The 20088-nt window shown below is 41.5% G+C and overlaps 1 protein-coding gene across 1 annotated transcript in view; it reads left to right on the top strand.

Annotated features, from left to right (window-relative positions):
• Positions 1-19789, top strand: part of LOC122840319 (norrin cystine knot growth factor NDP) — a 29255-nt gene extending 9466 nt beyond the window's left edge. The window contains exons 2-3 of the mRNA XM_044132608.1: positions 10836-11276; positions 16846-19789. Coding sequence (XP_043988543.1) covers positions 11067-11276; positions 16846-17070 — 435 coding nt within the window. The 5' untranslated portion in view covers positions 10836-11066 and the 3' untranslated portion in view covers positions 17071-19789. The remainder of the gene's footprint in view (positions 1-10835; positions 11277-16845) is intronic.
• The last annotated feature ends 299 nt before the right edge of the window (positions 19790-20088 follow it).

The following is a 20088-nucleotide window of genomic DNA, read 5'->3' on the forward strand; positions in this document are numbered from 1 at the left end:
CCTTAGAAATGGACTCAGAAGGACCATTCATGACAATAGGCTCAGGAGAAAAGATGATATTTGGTTCATCAGAACAAGATGGCAGTTTCTTTTGTTTCGCAGCTGGAAAATGTTTCTCAACCATTTGAAAGAGTGTTAGTTAATTAGGGAAAGTAATTCACTTATTATGCTTTGATAGGTACATGACGTATACCTATCATGTATATATAGGTATGATAGGTATATATCGCTAGTACATGCTAATCCTGGCGGACTGAAACTGAAAAAAATAAAGCGGGGACATGTAAATGGCCCAATCCATATTTCAATACTCTTAAAGGGGCAGTAGTCTTTTTCAGGAACATAGTGCCATTTTGTAGCACAATCAACGAACTATGTTCACTTCAGTTGCTATAAAATTGCTGTATATGTCAAGTATGACCTAACAGAAATTTAACTTTGTAATTTAATTTAATTGAAACTGGGCCTCTGTCTCTATAAGAAGCTCTTGCTTTTTATGAAACCCTTCAGGGCTTCAGGAAGTCATCACAACATGGGTCCTCTATAAGCCTTTTAACAACATTTTTGCCAGTGTTTCACTGATAAGTAGCTCCTCTAATGAGCGCCGATGATAGTTCCAGCAGGTGTTTGCTAATTGCTGCTGGCTAGTCTGAAGGAGCTGAGTTAGGGTTGCGCTGTGAGGCAGAAGCTCAGAATATTGGAAACCGCAGTTCAGGGGAGGAGCTTCATCATTGAAGGCGGGGCTAGGTCCACCCAAGTGTTTTGCACAGCTAATTGGTTGCCATGGAGATTGAAGGATTTCTCACGCATACATGATAGAATTAAGAAAACACTCCAGGTATGTTTTTGATGAGGGAATACATTTATAACACAATGTAAAGGTCAAAAATATCATTTTGTATAATAATGCCCCTTTAAAGTGCACCAGTTAATTTAGAAAAGCAGAACTTTACGTCACGTTTTAGAATGCGGTTGACCTCATGTATTCGCTGATTGTAGCTCGTTGCTTTTTACGACAACATTATAAGTTGGCTTTGCCTCCCAAATTCATTTCTGTTTATTTATATCATTCCAATTCACAACAAACAACCCCCGCCCCTCTAATCAACTGGAAACATCTGGAAATGTCTTTGTTGGCGGTGGTTTACTTCTTGGAGCCTTTTTTATTTCCAAGTCATTAAGCGAAGTAGTTTACTTTAAAGGAGGTGAAATTTCATGGGTAATTCAGAATGAATGACTTGTTGTATTTCGCAGGGCTGTGCTGCCAGCATAGCTGGGTTTTGTAATGAAAACAGTGAGGACCTAAGGTGACACCATGAGTTTGGGTCCAGCACTCTTTCCAAACATAATCAGGTAAGTTTAGAGCACCGTATTGCAACAGAATAGTACGACTACTTAGAGTTTGGTGTGAATGAGGACGTGATGGAAAAAAGATGTAGGAAAAGAATGCACTTTAAAGTGGAACACAATGAGGATTTGTTTTTGTGTGATGACTAGAAATACAAGTGTGGGGCTTGAGAGGAAGATGAGGGTAATTCCAAGTGATAGATCAAAGTAAGATGTGGACCGAAACAGTTTCTGGGTTTCTGCTGGTTTCACCAACTCAAACTTAAGACTCTTATGAATGACATTTAATGCCCGTATCAAGACAGAAAAGTTATATTTCCCTCCATAGTAGCAGCTTTTATTGAAATACAATTCTTCAATAAGTAAGGCCGGTGCTTGAGCACCATGTTTAAAATTCACAAAATGTCTGACTCCAGAGTTTGTCACATCAAGTGTTGCTCCTAGATCAATTCTAGCGGTAGCAGCGCTAATCTTTTTCAGGGGCATTAGCCATGCCACAGGAGCAAAACTGTGACATTTCTGTGAGAAAGACAAGTGGCAAAGGAACCAAAAACGGGAGTTGAACTCAGGATGGCAGCGTCCAGGTCTGCAGCCTATGTGTACGCGGCGTGTTGTAGAAGGCATGTCGCATCGTACAGGTTGGAAACCCGCAGCTACGTAGCCAGAACCACTTTGAGCCACAGAAGTGATCATTTTCTCAGATTTTCTTAAATGGTCAATGCAAATGATGGTCAGTATAATTTTCAAGTCATGAACTATTACAGTATAAATCAAATTTTACTGAGCAAAGCTCCCCATCAGATCAGTATTTTTTTCAAAAATAAAAAACTCAAAATGCACTGTTCCAAATTATTATGCACAGCAGATTATCTAAACATTTTATGGACTATAAAGAACTGCAAATGGTGCACAGCCATCCAGTACCTACCACTACCTGTCACAGCTAAATTTAAGACCTGTCATTCACTTACATAAGGTCAACATCCATCCATCCATTTTCTGTTCACTCTTGTCCCTAATGGGGTCAGGAGGGTTGCTGGTGTCTATGTCCAGCTACGTTCTGGGCGAGAGGCGGGGTCACCCTGGACAGGTCACCAGTCTGTCGCAGAAGGTCAACATGTGTTTTTAAAATAAATTAAGAACATTTTAAGACCTTCGTTTTAAATACATGAATTTAAGACTTTCTAAGGATGTGCGGACAGCCTGAGTTGGGGCTATGCTGTTGTGTCTGTGGCGTGATAAGGATGGTCAAAATGATCCAGCTGCTTTCTATAAGTCAGAGCAGGACCGGTGAGGATGAATTCAGGAAGAGGAGTCCGAACGCGGCCCTCGTCCTTCCTCAACCCTCTCCATCTCGTTCATTTTCTGATCAACGATGTGACTGCAGTTCTCACCCTCACGGAGCTGTAATGAACTCACTCTGATTATTACCCTAAAAGCCCCACCCATTATCTGAAACAGCTGCCATTCATAGCTGTGCGTTGCTGTCGGCGGCTTTCAGAGCTTATAATCCTGAGTGGCCAAAAAACAGACAGTAATTATGATGTGTAGACACCTTGTACCGAGAGATGTCCCTGCCTCGCCGGGCCGGTGGCGTAGCAGGCAGACGGCAATCAATAGAGAATCATCTTACAGAGGTGGGAACGTCTGGCCAGCTCAGCCAAGTGTTAATCACATAGGACGCTGCTGGACCGGGACCAGAGACACATTTCAGGTAAAAAGAGAGTTTATTTGGCCTGTCGGGGTATTTACTTGCCGGACCACTGCTGTCATTATCTCTGTTTGCTTTCCTTCACGGTGAGGCCAGGACCTGTTGTCTGTTTAACGAAAACACATGTTCCGAAGGGGAACTGTGATTTACGAGGAAATGCCGAGGATGTTTCCCCATAGTGTGACCGCAGCCGCAGCTACATCGTCCTGTTTGATCTCAACTGATTTAACGTGTTTTCACTTAATAAAATCCATTTACTGGCTTTACGGGATAATACACTCACACATGCTTTTCTGCCCGTTCATGCAAAACGGGAGTATCGCATAGCTGGAGCTCACAACAGTGACCCCCTCCACCCCCACACACACAACACCTCACCCCAAGAAAACATCCAAGATCCCTGAAATTCCCAAACTCATTACATGTGTGGAGGATTTGATTGGAAACGTTGAGTGGTGAAACCCCCAACGATACCCGTGGGTAGTTCACACGCGCGCCGCTGTCTCCATCTTTGATTGGCAGTTATGGAAACGTGACACAAGAACAAGCGAAGCTACAAAGTTTGAAAACCACGGAGGCCGCAAATCAGACAGGAGCTTATAAAAATACTTGGACTGTTTTTTTTTTTGTTTGTTTAGTACGTCGGGTTGGCTGCTGCGGTTCAGTGAAAAGTATTATTCTCACTCCAATTATCAGCAGAAACTGTGATCCACCACAGACTGTGGAATAGCTGACAGCCGTCCCTTCCTGTTCAGCTCACATGGTTTAAATATAATTAGAGTAATCACAATGTATATGGTTACAGGAAGAATTTACTTTCTTTGTTTCTGCTGTTCTACATGTGATTAAAATTATTGTTTTTTTTTTGGAATGATTTAGGGAACAAAGGGTCAAAACAAGGTCTGGGGTGGTAGGATGTGATAAATGTAGGAAAAAAAAATGTTTTATGATATTGTGGTATTTATACAAAAAGATAAAATGTTCTTTACTTTTATTTGTAACAAAAAAAGCAACAGCAGTTATTCCTACTAAAACTGGAAAAGTCAACTAGCCAGCCTGCAGTCTGCTGCTTTACAGTCAGGTTTTAGCAGCTAACCGTAGTCAGAATAGTTTCCACACAATTGTCTGAAATGCTCGTTTCCTGGAACAGAAGAGAAGATCAAACGATGCAGACTTCAAATTTTATCACAATATTTTATGGTACTATTGTGATAGTGATAAAGGTGATGAAAACCTTTATTACTTTTTTCAGGTATCCTGTTGTGGCTGTGGATCCATGACAACATTCATAGTTCCACTAACAAATGCTGCTCTGAAAAAAATTGGTAATATGCTTCCTTGGGACATCAGTCACATCAATATGCTTTGAATTACTCTACTCCACACAGTAACTGCATTTAATCATATTTTCAAATTTATTGATATCTATTGATGCTCTCATTGAACAAACGGTGGAGAATTAATATTTAAACATCGTTAATTGGAATTTATCAACAACAAATCTAGATTTTTATAAGAAATTCATCATGGTAAATGGAAACCACTAAACGATACAATAGATGCCCAAACCTTATTGAAACAGAGATCATGCCTCTCCAGGTGATACTCTGTGTAACACTTAATCCACTCTCACTTCATACGTCTAGAGAAAACTTTGGTCTCTCCAACTCTCTTTGGCGTCGCATTAAAATGACTAAACTTTAGTCTCAACCAGAATTGACCCCTTTACATATTCCTTCTGTTTGTGAAAATGCATATTTTAAATTATTTAATTTGTTGAGGGGAAAACGTACGAAACCAAACTGTTCCTATGTTCTTTTTATTGAATTGTGAACAACAGCAGCGCACTACAAATAATCCTGACAAGGTTAGTGGTTTTTAAACGTCATTAATTGGAATTTATCATTACAGCAATAAATCTGAATCTCATCATGACAAGAAATTCATCACAATAAATGATAAGTGATTCTTTACATGCCCAGCCCTAATGCAAACTTATGATGCCCGGAAACGGTTGTGACAATAATAAAAAGTTGTTATTGTCACTGTGGTTGTTCCATGTTTTTATTTATTTCTTTTCTACTCTGTCCTTGAATGTCTTCAGATTGATGTGTTGCTTTTTTTTTTCTCTTTTTATCCTCTGGCTCAAGCAGTTATGGTTGTGCATTTATTGCATCATTTATCATTTATCATGATAAATTTGAAGAATTCTGATTCATTGTTGCGACGGTAAATTCCAATTCATGATGTTTAAAACCTCCTAAAACTCTCCGTAACGTCAACATCGTTCTCCTCTGTTTGTTCAATATTTGAATATATGATTAAATGCAGTTACTGTGTGCATTTTAGTGATCACCTCTTTATGTGACTGGTGTCCGAAAGATATTTATTACAATTAGAAATGTTTCTCAATAGCAGCATTTGTGTTTGTGATTCTATTATTGCTGTGTCATGTGTCATATCTTTTCATAATGGTTTTATTTTTTCGTTTGTGTTGTTTTCTGTTATTAAAGGCCACTTGTTTGATTTATTATTGTATTGAAAGTCTTGTCTCCAGGTGCCTGGTGAATATGTAAAGTAATCCTCACTTATGAAAAATAATGAAATATCTGGGCTATCAAACCCAGACCGCTTTGGCAGCTTTTCTTTTCCATACAGTATGTGCTTCAAAGCTGAAGGTTTCTTTAGTCAAACTGCACATGCTCTTAACACTTGGATTTTTCCAGAACGGGTCCAGTTCAACAGAGACGGTTGACCTAACTGTAACAATGACTGATCTGTGTTGATGTTAATGTGATCAGAGAATCACTGATCAAGTTTTTTCTGCCAGTCTCTAGTTTTTCTTTCTTTTCTTTTCAGGTTTGATTCAGTCAGAGTTCTTAAGATGACAATGGACGAAAGAGAAAGAAACAACATTTTGAATCTTTTGATAGTGTATTTGAATCACACATTTCAGCAACGAGGCACTTCAAAGTGCTTTACATGATGAGTACAGTAGACATTCATGAAACAAGCAATTAATGTTACATTTTGTCAAATCATCAAGAAAATATACATAAAATATATCAGTCAGTGTTCCACTTACTACTAATCAAAGACAAGTGTAAACAGCTGGATCTTTAGCCTTTATTTAAATGGATTCTCAGCATCTTTGCAGTTTTCTGGACATTTGTTCCAGATTTATGGTGCACAGAAGCTGAATGCTGCTTCTTCCATGTTTGGTTCTGATTCTGGGGCTGCACAGCAGAACCAGAACCAGAATAGGAGTCTTGGATCGAGCAGACAATGAATCACAGAAACCAGGTGGCTTTGAGTCGTTCCTGGTCAGTATTAGCAGCTACAGTTGATGATCCGTCAGACTCAGTTCGATTTGGAACCAAAATCGCAACATTTGTTACATTTTCAACTAATTAAAAAAACCTTTTCGCCTGTGGTGGCGCTGGACCAGGAACTATTGAAGGAAATGTCACAAAAACCTTTGGAGAAGACACCGAGCGCAACTTCCTCCTTCATGAAATGTAAATAAAAATGGAGCAGCATCAGATTTTAATGGTTATAGGATTTCTCTTCACAAGCCATTTCTCCCACTAGTGCCAGACTCTTGCATTTGCTTTGGTTGTATTTACCCAGAATCCTCTGCACTGTAGTCCTCTTCCTTCTGTTGGAGCGGTCTCTGGTCTCCTTGGCGTTCACATGTACATTTTAACCTCATCAGAGTTCATTTAAATCAATCCAAGACCTACATTTTTAGGTCTTTGTTTTGTTTTGTGTGTTGTCCACATCAGAGTTTGATTACGCATTCACACCTCCCCAAATGAACCAGACTTTCTAGACAAATGATCTGGAGTTGGATTAAAGCAGGCTAAACATGGCTGGTGTGAACTCACCCCACGTCCTTTAAATTGTGAGACTACTTCATTAAATAAACAACCACTTACTTAGTTGATTCTTTGTCTATAGGCTTGACAGGAAGATATGTCCCTTTAGATCCACCTTCAGTTGATCTAAAGGTCAAAGGGCACATGCAGTATGTGGTAGGTAAGGGTTAATAGTGGCCCTCCACCGCAGATTTTTGCCTAAATTAGCATGTGTGTCTCCATTTGGGAACTCTTGACAGGAGGCATAAATCTTCTCTTCATTTAGTCTAATCTGTTCGACTCCACTGCTGGAAGACGGTCCATCGCTGATTTCAAACACTCGCGCTCCATAAACACTTAAGAGTGTCTTGCCAAAGACAGGCAGATTAATGATAGCGATACGGGCAGCAGAGCCGGCGGAGCGGTGTTGGTCGTGCGGCTGGCAGGGCCCGAGGTGCTGAGAGGTTCTGGCAGCGCTGGAGGAGACCGGGCCGCCTGCTATGTAAACCCCGCAGCACATGTTCGACGGTGCAGCGAAACATCTCGGGCGGTATTTATTTTAACAGGCCAAATGATACGTCTATTTTTCTCGAGAGGAATGTTACCTTTTAAATGATTTCCCCTTCGAGGGACGAGCGCCGGGGCCGAGGGAAGAGACTGCACCGGGGCCAGTCAGCCGATTTCTGCCGGGCTGACTGACGCCTCACTGAGCCTGAAGTGAATCAGCGGGTTTATTTAGTGTTTGTCCGGTTTTCATCAAGTTCTGCTTATAATCTCAGTAAACAACTTCAACTATACACTGCAAAAACACAAAGTCTTCTCAAGTATTTCTTGTGCAAATATTTTATTACACTTGAAATAAGACAAAAGTAACTTACAAGTGACTTTTCAGCAAGATATAGGAGCTTGTTTGAAGTTAATATTCATTTTTAAAAAGTGTTGGCAGATTATTTCACATAAAAGATGGGAAAAATGATTTACTTGTGAAATATCTAATTATGATCTAATTTATGGACAGAAATAAAAAGTGCTTTCCATAACAAGGCATTTTTCCCATGTCACAAGTGAAATAATCTGCCAATGGAACAAAAACTTTTTTATTTGAAGGAAAATTAAAAAAAAAACTTTAAAAACAGGAAAACTAAAAAGAAGCTCCTATATTTTGCTGGAAAGTTACTTGTATGTTAGTTCTGCCGTATCTCAAAGGTATTAACTAGATGAAAAATACTTTGTAAAATTTTTGCAGTGTAATGCAGACTGTATCCAATGTCACCTGGGAAATATGTGAACTCTTAGCTATGACGAATAATATCCAGTACTAAACCGTCTGCATGTGATGGCCCAAATGATTTTGTTTATTAAAGTTCAAACATGAGGTTTTGGATTTAAAGTGCTTATTGGCTCATTTACCATATTTGTAAAAAATTACTTTCTTGTCTGGAGTTAAAAACTCATAAATAAATCTTGAGCCAACCAGCTAAGTGGGAAACTCCGAAAGACGTTACATAAGGAAGCCTGAATTCTTTAATCAATGCAAAACACACAGGCCACCCAGGATCAAAGGCAGCGTTAAGTCTGCAGCTTTAATGTAAACTCCTTTTGTCGAAGACCGACATGGTGAATCATCCAGTCAGGAAGAGAAAGTCAGGAGAATTACTGCCTGAAGCAGTAGGTTAGAGACCTAATGTTTATAAAGCGATTTATAAACAGTACAGCTTTAAATAGTTTTTACAGTTGCAGTATGTAACTTTTATTAAAAAAATATGTTTTTTTTACACATCTGTTAAAACTGTCCCTATCCTGTGATAGATAATCTGTGAAAAAGTTGATCTCCTCCACCTCCTCCCAGTCCTACTATTGCCATCTTAAGAAATGCACCGCTCCCGGGCGAAAACAGCCAATCTCAGTGTTGTCAATCATCCTCATGAACTCGCTGCTAAATGTGCTAATGGCAAAGAAATGACTTGCAGTTACAGGAAAACTATTTATCATTATTTGTCATCAGTGGCCATGCTAAGCCTTAGCATTCAGATCAGGCTCTGCTAGCTGCAGCATAGCAGTGAGCAGCATCACACAGAGGGTGACTCACAGCACTAAGACCCGTCTCCTGGTTCTGATTGGTTGTTTCTACTTCGCAGCAGAAGAAGACATATTTTATCACAGATTTTCTGTCTGATACGTTCATGTAGGGTCTAATCTGTTTGACTCCACTTTGTCATGAACTGTCATGACATCATGACAGTTTCAACATAAATGAAAAAAATATGTTTTATAAGTTACATGCTGCAGCTTTAACTACACTAAGCACTTTACACTAGAGCCAGATTTACCTTAAGGAAAAGATACAATCAGAAATAAAAACTGACTATATGATGTAGACTACCTTAAGAAGGGGGGAGAGTAAAAAAAATGGTGGATCATTTTTCATTTATTTGTTGTGAAAACAAATATTTTCACATTTGTTTTTTTTTAAAAAAAAGCACACATAAACAATCACTAGTAACTTAGATCAAAATGACAAAATTGGGGCCATCTACCTCAACCACCTGGGTGGTTTGAAAAGTCAAAGCAGAGACACACAAAGAAACAGACGAACCGACGTAGGATTACTTTCAGTGTTCATGAAGGTTAACGGCAGGAGAGGGAGAAATTAACACACTAGCTACAAGAATCTGGTGTACATCAGTCCAGCAGTCAGCACACATTTTTATACATTTCAGGCATTCATGACGTTATGTTGTATTTATAATTTTTCTGAAAAGTCCTCAGTGATTGTGTTGTTCTCCCTCACCCTGCACACAGACCTCCACATAATTAATAACACATTGCCCTCCACCAACAACACGCTCCCTATTAACACAAGCCTTGATGTCGGGAGAGCTATAAAAATCTGGATTTGAGGGGGGAAAAGTAAACAGTTATGAAAATATTTTGTAGGACTGGCAGAGCGTTTACGGCCCAGGGAGGGCTTGTTGGGGAGAGCGACGTGTTTTAATGAAAAAGTCGTCCCTGCAGAGAGGAAAGGGCCTGGTTGGTGTCAGGCTGGTGTGGTTTCTCCTTCCTTTGTGGAAAGACCAGCATGTGTGTGTCCTGTGTGTGTGTGGGTATCAGCAGGGGTGTGTGCGGATCCTCGATGTGATTTAGGTCTGGATGATATTGTGGAGAGGTTTAAGGCTGTTTTAGGTTGTAAAACATTCAATTCAGGAATACTTTATTTACACCAAAGGGAAATGAAATGTTGCTGTTACTCTTGTCATTCAAGAAAAAGTCGCTGTGGATGGTGATGCTGTTGGTAGGAAAGATCTGCAGTAGCAGTCAGTCTTGCAACAAATGTGAAGAGGGCTTCTGACTGAAGACTGTTGCTCTATGTTTCACGACTGTCAAGACATGCAAGCAACTTGGTTTTTGTTAATATGGCACTATCAGTTGTTAGCAAGCACTGCTAATCCACCTTCTTTGCTTTGCCTCTCCTCTATGAATCTCTTCATGGTTGACAGTTTAAATTTTCTCTCTCTGTTCTTTGGTTGTACCCAAACCCCCCTCCCCCCTGTTTTTTTTTTTTTTTTTTTTTTACCTTTTAGCAATATCCAGGCTAGATCTCAACGTTGTGAACATAAAAAGATGTTTGGAAGCCTAGGCAACGCAGACTGAACCGCTTTGTTCTCTTCCTCTGCTGCCATCGCTAAAACTTGCTAGCTAGACTACAATTTTAAAACAGTGCAGGAAACCAACATTGTTCACAACTTCTTCAGTTTCTTGACTGGCCCACATTTAAAATTCTTGGCCATGGCCAACAGCCTTGCCTAGATAGGCGATGACAAAAGGTTGCAAAGTTTAAAGGGACATGAACATGTTTGCAAGGGGTACAATAATTATATTTCTGTATTTGAGTCAATCTCTTTGTCTCGTTGTTCTTCCAGACCGAGATGGACTGAGACGGCGAGGGATGGAGTGGCCCGACTCTCCTGCCACTTGCCTTCCCTACGTCGCCCTGACCTTCAATCTTCATTCCTCCAGCAGGAACAAAGACAGAGTCTGTCCTGTGTGAGACTCCTCTGAGTCCCGTCATAAAGCGTCAGAAGGGCTGTAGTCAAGAACCGTGACACATTGGCCACCGCCTGCAGTGCCAGGAGCCTCCGGGTGTCCCAGTCATGAAACCGTCCATCTCCACCGGCCCTCCTTCTGGACTCCTGCTGGTCCTGATGTGTTGTCCTCTGCTGGGCTTCGTCCAATCCGCCAGCAGCAGCAACAAGGCTGGCGATAAGGGACACCAGCAGCTGGTCGACACCGACCCAGATCGCTGCATGAGGCATCACTTTGTGGAGACCATCACGCATCCCATTTACAAATGCAACTCTAAGGTAAATTGTGGGGCCGACATGTCGTTCTCTCATTCTTCCTTTACCAGAACGTTCCACCGGAAACGTTGCTAACATCACGGAAATAAATTGTTCCAAATAAAACCTCTGGGGTCCAAAGCAAACCCCAGAACACAGGCCAAAGTACTTGTATTACTCCCGCTCTCCTCCTCCGTGTCTTTATCTCCATCTCTCAGTCAAGCAGACAAGTCACGCTTTGTTTCTCAGCAAAAGTCTGAGTGTGTGTAGGCGTGTGCGCGGGTGTGTGTGTGTGTGTGTGCGTATGGACAGAGTGCTGGACCGGGGCCACGCTGCAGACCTGTTCTGTACCTCAGTTTGGACTTGTTTTTACCAAAGAGGACGTGTTGTGTCAGCCTGTCCTCTGCTACCTCCTCCAAGGGTCTGCAGGGAGAGAGATGGGTCGAGGGAAGACTACGAAAGGCGCTTGTGTAAATAACAATCCAGAGGAGCGGTTCCAATTCTGATGCTGAAGACAGCTTTGGGGCAACGGCTTCACAGGGGAAGACTGGTGGTCCACTTAGCCGCAGCAGACGTGCAAAGGCACTTTGTGGAAAGGTGCCGTCCATTAGGCCCCTTTCCTTTGTTGTGGACCACAGCAGTTGTTCCTATGGTTTGAGTGATCTGCTCTTTGGTCTTTTTTAATGTTCTGACTCTGAGTGCATCAAGCAGGTGGTGAAACCACAGCTCAACTCAGGCAAGGCCTGCCTGCCCAGGTTGAGTCCTCAGTATCTGTACATATAGAGCGGACAGGAAGCCAGGCCGAGGCACCGTTTCACACTTTTTGCTCTGTAGTCTGCAAAAGGTTTGCAAAAAATCCACATTACTCACTTTTTAAGTAAATGCTTGTTGTAAATGATTTTTCACTTTTTTTCATGCGTCATGACTTCATAGTGTTTATTTTCTTCTTTTATAGACCAGCTGGATGTCTGGAACATAGATCAAGCTCAGTCCGACTGGATGGAGAACATTTGATAACATCAATTTTCAAATCTTGCTAAGGATTCTTGATAGAGCTGCCAACGTTAACATGTTAACACCCGCGGTTAATCTGAAAAGTTGATCATATTAATATTACATAATGCAGATTAATCACATTACTAATGCTATTTTGACCTAAGAGCCTCTCTCCCATGGAGATGTTACCTTGCTTACAGCGACGTAATGCACAGTCTTGTACTGCGGTCAGCAACGTAGAGTCACAAACCGGAGGGAAATGTTGAGCACGGAGAGTCAGACTGGTGAGGTCAGTTGTAAATTTGGCTAGATGTGGCCGTTCCATTGGACATTTGGATAAAACCAATGTAGCATGTACTTAACACAACTGAGAATCATCCTTCCACCATAGCATATACAGTTTACAGTTAATATTTCTAAATTACGTTTGAAATAAATGAACTTCTTTTAAACTTTCCTGAATATGAAAACCTGGAAAACTGAGATAATTTAGTTTGAGACAATAAGAGATTTTCTTACACAATGTTTTGTGTTTTTACTTTTCAAGCCTGCAAAGTGAAGCATATTGATTAAATGTGATTAATCTGATTATATATTGTTTTTTTTATCAATTGACTGCACTAATTCATATTGAATTTAGGTCTATACTTTGACTGGGCCACATGAATAAGCTGGTCTGTTTAGGGCAGATTGAAGATGAACTCCCATCCCAACCTTCAGTCTTTTTTCAACTCCATCCGTCGTCACATTAACTTCAATCAGCTTCCATGATGCTTCTGAAGCAGAGCATCCCCTCAGCATAATGCTGCCACCACCAGGTTTCCAGATGCCATTTCAACCCCACCCCTATGAATTTCACAGAAAATCACATGAAATCCATGTACCGCATTAAAAAAATGCATATGTGGTACAAATCTTCACATGTGAAAGACATGGGGGGGAAAAAAGCACATGTATACATGGAGACTCAGTACAAAACATGTGATTCCCATTTTTTTTCCACACGTGTTGCACATACGTCAGCATGTCTCGCCGTATAGAAATATGTGTATCACATATGATACATGTGTGTATCACGTGTTGTAGTTTTTTCCAGCACACACACACACACACACACCTCAATGCTGGTGGACCAGAAAACATCTGAGGCCTGCACAGAACTGCTACATGTGAACTGAGATCAAATAACACACACCGCTACACCTCTGAAAGGAAGAGGTTGTACTAGATTTTATGTTGGGTTTCTGTGGGAGACAAGTGGCCAACGGTCTCCCAGGTTTTATTACATACCACCCCTTTAGCTTAAAGAAAAGCTAAATGTGCATAATGCTTTTATGAGAACTTGTTAGCTACTGCCATGGGAATTTATGAAAAAATACACATTTCAAGTAAGCTTAAAAATCACACAGACATGTTCGTAACATCACTAAGTGTAAAAGAAATGAATTGAAAGAGCCAAAAGGTATCGACACATATTGAGAAATTTGAACAATATGAGAGCTGTGGATTTTACTGGATGTGAGCTCTCAGCAGGAACATGGAGGAACTGTCACGCTGAGCTCCTAATGAACATGTTTCTCCTGTTAGCCTGTCATTCGTCACAGCTGTTCTCATCGTCTGAGGCAAATAAACGGTCATTTCGAAGTGATGCGGTGAAACCCGAAGCTGCCTGGCGATAGCCTGCCTTCTCCAGGCCGCTGATGTTTATCGAGGGATATGTGAAACTGATCAGTTATTAGTAATGGTCAGTTACACCGATAGACTGAGAAATCACAAACAGGTGCTTATAGGAGTGTTTTTACAGCCGGGTTGTGTGAATTGTGCTTCATCCCCCACATACTCTAGTATCTTTCAACAGGACGGGTGCATTTTATAAAAACTCTTTTTTTTTGTTTATACCATTCCAACAAAGCGTGACCTATTCCTATCATTAGAGTACATTTATTTTGCTAGAATCATTTTAGATCATTTAGAGTCTTTAATTTTGAATTATAATTTATTATATCTATATGTACACAGTTTAGAGTTTTATTTCACAGCCCTCATTTTTCTTTTAAGATAAAAAACAGCAGATGCTAAAACACGTGAATATTGTATCCACTAATATGTTAGTTTGGTACGAAAATAACTTTAGAGAAAAATACAGACACAAAATTTATCTAGAAAACTGTGTGTGTGTGTGTGATTTTCTGTAGTTGTATTATTCACTTAACAGTTTAATCATTTTTTTCTATAGTGTTCTATACAAAACATAGTGCGTCACGACACACCATTAAAACTATAAAGTGATTTGAGTTTTGACACGTTTCCACTTCGTCACATGGCACATTAACCAATGAAATTACTCCAGCTAGACAAGCCCAGCTTATTTTCAAAGCCACCTTTGAACACTGGGGGTGAATATTTGTCTGAAGTGCAGCTGGTTCAGTCTAACCACCATCTCTTGCAGGTATGAATTCTCACTGGTCTCCCGAAGCGACACATTTGCCAAACTTTAAGCTGCAGGAATGCTTGGAACCCAAAATAACTCCAAGTTATATGCTTGATCTGGTCACAATAAATTAAAATAACTTTTCCGTCCAGTTCTTCTTGTCAACTCAACCCAGAGAACAGTCCTTCGAAGCAAATAAAGCCAGCTTCTTGTGTTTGTTTGTCCTTGTATATATATATATATATATATATATATATATATATATATATATATATATATATATATATATATATATATACATATGTGTGTGTATATATATATATATATATATATATATATATATATATATATGCTGCAAATCCCATCGAGTCTTTCTACCTCGACCTCAACATCTGACGGGGAAGAAGAGACGCCACCTTCTTCGGTGTGTAGCGTGCTCAAGGCCACTCGGCTGTCCTGCCCCAAAACAAAGACGGTGGGACGGTGACGCTGCTGCATCACTAAAACATTGTCACATAGTGCCTACAAGCACATGACTGACCATTACACGACCTCCCTCAGGATGGTGTGTGGGTTTAAATTGCTTCTCAGTGGTTTTAAACCAACATAGTTTAACACCCATGTAGCTCTTCAGAGGTCTCCAGGGCGCAATAAGTCCCTCTCTCTTGGAAACTATAACCATATGATAGGCCTCCAGCTCCAATGTACTTTCTTGGTATTTTTTTTCTTTACTCTTCCGCATTCTTGTACGCAGTGTGAGCCTGTAGCTAGCTCAGTGGTTCTTGGCCTTTTTTGAGGTACCGAACCCACCAGTTTCATATGAACCCTTCTTTAGTGATAAATAAAGTAGGATTTTTTTCTCTCCAAATTCAAGAGTTTTTTTTATATGGTTTTTTAACTGGTGCACAAAATGAGCAGTGCATGAACGTCACCTTGCTCAAACAACGACAGAAGATCTTTAATGCATCGTGGTGCTAAGATGTTCAGTGATTTATAAACTAACATTATTAATAATCATTATTACGATTAATATTATTATTTGAGTGAGAACGCAAGCAGCATTGTTTTAAATCAGCTGCATCTGTCTGCTTTCTCAGGCCGACCTGTGAAGACTCTGCTGCAGTCATCAATGTGACTAAACATGGAGGAGTTTCTCTAGATCTTGCTTGGACATTCGTTCGTTAATCCTGGAAATGTTCTTCAGGTGACAGAAGGCCGACTTTGTAACAGTTTTATGTGACTCTGACTGTTCAGGTCAGAGTTCATCACTACACCCAGGTTTTATGCCTAATTGCTGGTTTCTAGCTGTAACAACTGAAGCTGTGCGTTGACTCTAGGTCGTTCCTTCAGTTTTGTTTCTGTTCAGCTGGAGAAATCTTTGGCACATCCACACACAGTAGAGATTTACTGTAGTTACTTTTTTGAACTTGTTTTGTAGTTCTGATACTTTGGACCACAGTGGTGACTCAGTTGTTCCTCATCTGTGAATCAGTGGATGAATGAATGACAGCTCTGAATGGATGGTGGGACAGCAGTGGGGGTCAGGGGAGGAGGCCGGGGGGGAGATGAGGGGAGAAAGCGACGGCCCGATGCTCGGCCAGAACAAAGACAAATGGTCTTAAAGTGGCGACAGCGCTCCTGACGCGTGTGTGTGTGTGTATTTGTGACATCCTGCTATGGCCCCAGACAGGCTTTTGTCAAAGTGGGTACACGGGTGGCGACACACAGCAGCTGACAGAAGACACGACACAGGAGGCTGTTTAGGGGTGGCGACAGGAATGCTGTGACCCACAGAGGAGCGCCAGTCGGATGGTCACTACACTAATCAGACTGCTGCTATGTGTGCGTGTGTGTGTGTGAGTGTGTGGGGGGGATGGGTCAACCTTGAGGGAAGACTTGATACACCCCTGTATGCTGTGTGTGACTAAACTACCTCAGGTGTGGGAGTGTGGGACCGGCTCCTGTTGCTATCTCTCATTTCGCAGGTGCGGGGCCAGGGAGTAGGAGGCCAAAGAGGCGCTAGACGCTACTTCCTATCAGGGCAGACTCAAACAATGCTCCGCTGTGCTCACACCGCCCCGTTCCCCGGATCTTATCTCTGACAGAACCTTGATGTTGATGAAAACCCTCTGTGTGACTGACCTGCCCTCTCTCATGTCTCTGCAGATGGTGTTGCTGGCGCGCTGTGAGGGCCACTGCAGCCACACCACCCGCTCAGACCCGCTCATCTCCTTCAGCTCCGTGCTCAAGCAGCCCTTCAAGAGCTTCTGCTCCTGCTGCCGACCACACACCTCCAAGCTGAAGGCGGTGAGGCTGCGCTGCGCCGGTGGGACTCGCATTACGGCCACCTACAGATACATCCTAGCCTGCAACTGTGAGGAGTGCAGCTGAGTAGGCGGCAGTTCCCTGCAAGATCCCAACCCCCCCAAAGGCTCTTGTTTTTCTTGGCCTCGGACCTCGTTCTGAAACTGTTCGGATTGCTCCGTTGATTTTTGGATATAGAGTTATGCTCCAAAAATGCTGGACGCTAACAGTTTGGAGGAATCAAATCTGCCCTCCTCCCCCCTTCACGTGCTCCAAATAATTGACCCGCAGCTCTGGGACACATGTACAACACTCCATACCTTCTGCATTATAAGTGCTTTCAATCATGATGAGCCATGCAAAGCATATTTCTTCGGCTCACAAGGCCAAACACCGCAAACTGCTGATCCCGGGGGCCAGGTTGAGACCTTTCCCCGCCCGAGAGACACACTCCACTCATTACAGGCCTCAGTAATCCGTCTCACACACACACACACGCTCTCAAACCGCAGTGTGGCGCTTCGAAGTATCTGTGACAGCTAAGCGAACCCCTCCCACACGTTTGACAACAAGACAACACGCCTCGTTAAAACGCAGGACCAGGCCTCCCCAGACGCACGGTGGAACTTTCCAGGAACATCTGCACTGTTACTCAACCAATAACATTTTACACACTTCCTGCAGACCTTCATGTAGCTGTGTGAAACTTCACTGTCGCTTACAGGAGAGCTCATCATGTGAACCATCTATGAGAAAAAGAGGGCAAAGGGAGCCCTGAAGGTCTACACCCACCTGTGTGTGTTGGTTTGGACTCTCCCTAGACTGTCACTTATGCTAGTGTTCATAATCTCTATCCGAGTCTTTGTGATGTTCGTGTCAGCATTGTTGTAACCGCAGCCTCCGTCATGCCAGGTTGATAGAGTGCCTTGCAAAAGAATTTATTCCCCTTGAACTTTTTTTTCACATTTTGAAATTGAGATTTTATGCGATAGAATTAAGAAGGCAGATGCGACTCAAATCGACTTCTTCTTCTTGCTGGTGGTGGTCAGAGGGCTGATGGAACTGGTGTGTGTACAATCCAGCAGCCACAGGAGTGTAAAGCACTGTACAAGTCTGATGTTATTTGATTTCGTTGCCCCTAACAGCAGACATACGGAAGACTGTAGATGTTAGCTTCAGGTCTAGTGGTAAGATGGTTTCCATTTCACCCAGACTTAGGTATATTTGGTCTTTGAACTATTAATAAGGCAGTTAGAAGCATTTTTAGAAAAGTCCTACAAACCATCAGAAGTGGTGCAGCACACATCGCCTCCTGACTCTAGAACACCTTTGGGGCCAATTAGAGCAGAGGCTGTGAGCCACAGGCCTTTTTATCCGACGTCAGTGTCTTACCGCTTCGATGTTGTTATGGAAGAATGGTCGAAAATTCCCATCAACACAGCCCTGCACCTTGAGGAAAACCGTCCTGGAGGAGCTGAAGCTGAAATTACTTCGATGGCTGCTTTGCAGCTCGAGTTCGCCTGCAGAGGAGCAGAAACTTCTGGAAGTATATCGCAGCTGAAGCTCAGTCAGATTGGAAAGAGGGCATCTTTAAGTCTTGCCACATATTATCTATTGAATGTAGGCCTGGACTTTGACTGGGCCAGTTAAACAAATGAATGTGCTGCGACCTGAACTGTCCCGTTGTAGTTCTGACTGGATGTTTTCGGTTGTCATCGTGGAAGGTGAGCGTTCTGCGAGGTTCTGACGCAGCAGCTAGAGTTTTATAAAAGAAAAAAATAATACTTACGCAGCATTTTCTTCCATTTCATATTTATGCACTATTTTGTGTTGTTCTATCACGTAAAATCCCAATAAAACATATTCAAGTTTGTGATTATAGTGTGACAAAATGTGAAAGTGGTATGAATACATGTACAAGGCACTGTACAATTGCTGCTATTGCCTGTTGTTTATTGTTACTCCTTCCATGTTGAATCAGCGCTACGGTCGCTCTGCAAATGTTCGTGTTGCTGCCGAGTATTGTCGCCGACGACGACGAATACAAAACTTCAAACTCTTACACATCTCCTTCTGTCTGTGTGAGACTCGTTCAGCCTTCAGTCTCTGGTCAGTGTATCTAAGTGTAAAAATATGTCAGTGTTCAAATTGTGGTTTTTGTATAATTAAAACTCTGCAACCACAGTGTGTTCAGTGCTTACATGCATCAAGCTGTTTGGTTGACTTTACTTTTTTGCCCATTGGAGTTCACATTTTCAGTCTGAAACAGGATTTAATGTATTTTGTTCTCAAAACTTTCAACACTTTTTCTTACATTTTCATTTTGAGAGCAGGACTTCATGTCTTTCTTCTCAAAATTTGGAATGATTGACCTCAAAACTTCTTGCGATCAGACTTAGTCTCTGCTCTACTATCGATTGTGGACACCTGCATCACCCACTGAATGTAGGGAGAAACAACGACGTCAGCTTTCTCCTCCGTAGTACACTAAACATCCGCTGGATATCAATATGTAGCAGAGGGTCTTTACTCTCCAGTAAATAGAGGATTAGCCAAGGTATTGGTGGGATTCTGGAACAGCAGATTGTCAGCCTGGTAATAAAGAAAGTTTAACAGTAGTTGCATTTCTTTTTGGTTTGTGTTTCAGTCTTGTGAAAGCAGCACATACTATGGATGAGAACTAAACTAGATTGAAAGAATGCAATCCTGGGCAGGTCATTGTTTCTTATTCTGGCCTATTCTGTGCAAGAGGAAAATTGTACATTCTCAAGTAAGAGTTAGGAAATATTTTTAATCTGTAGCTTAAAGAGAAAGACTCAAATGGTTTACTTTAGAAAGAAAATCATTTATCTTATCACCTGTACTAAAACTTTGCTATGTTGATTGTTCATTAGTTCTGACAGCTGATGTGAAGGATCAGCAAAATTTACTGTTGGATCTTATCCAGTTTTGTTAATGTATGTACTTAGCAGTGACATGAGGTCAGGGGAGGCAGATTATTTTAATTATTTTTTCTTGAAAATCGCTGAATTTTTGCAGTTTCCCATTCAAATGCTCGGAAGTGCAGCCGGTGAGGCAGCAGCAGCTGAACCTCACCTGGGATTG

This window comes from Gambusia affinis, linkage group LG11 (assembly GCF_019740435.1).
Source record: "Gambusia affinis linkage group LG11, SWU_Gaff_1.0, whole genome shotgun sequence".
Classification (NCBI taxonomy): domain Eukaryota; kingdom Metazoa; phylum Chordata; class Actinopteri; order Cyprinodontiformes; family Poeciliidae; genus Gambusia; species Gambusia affinis.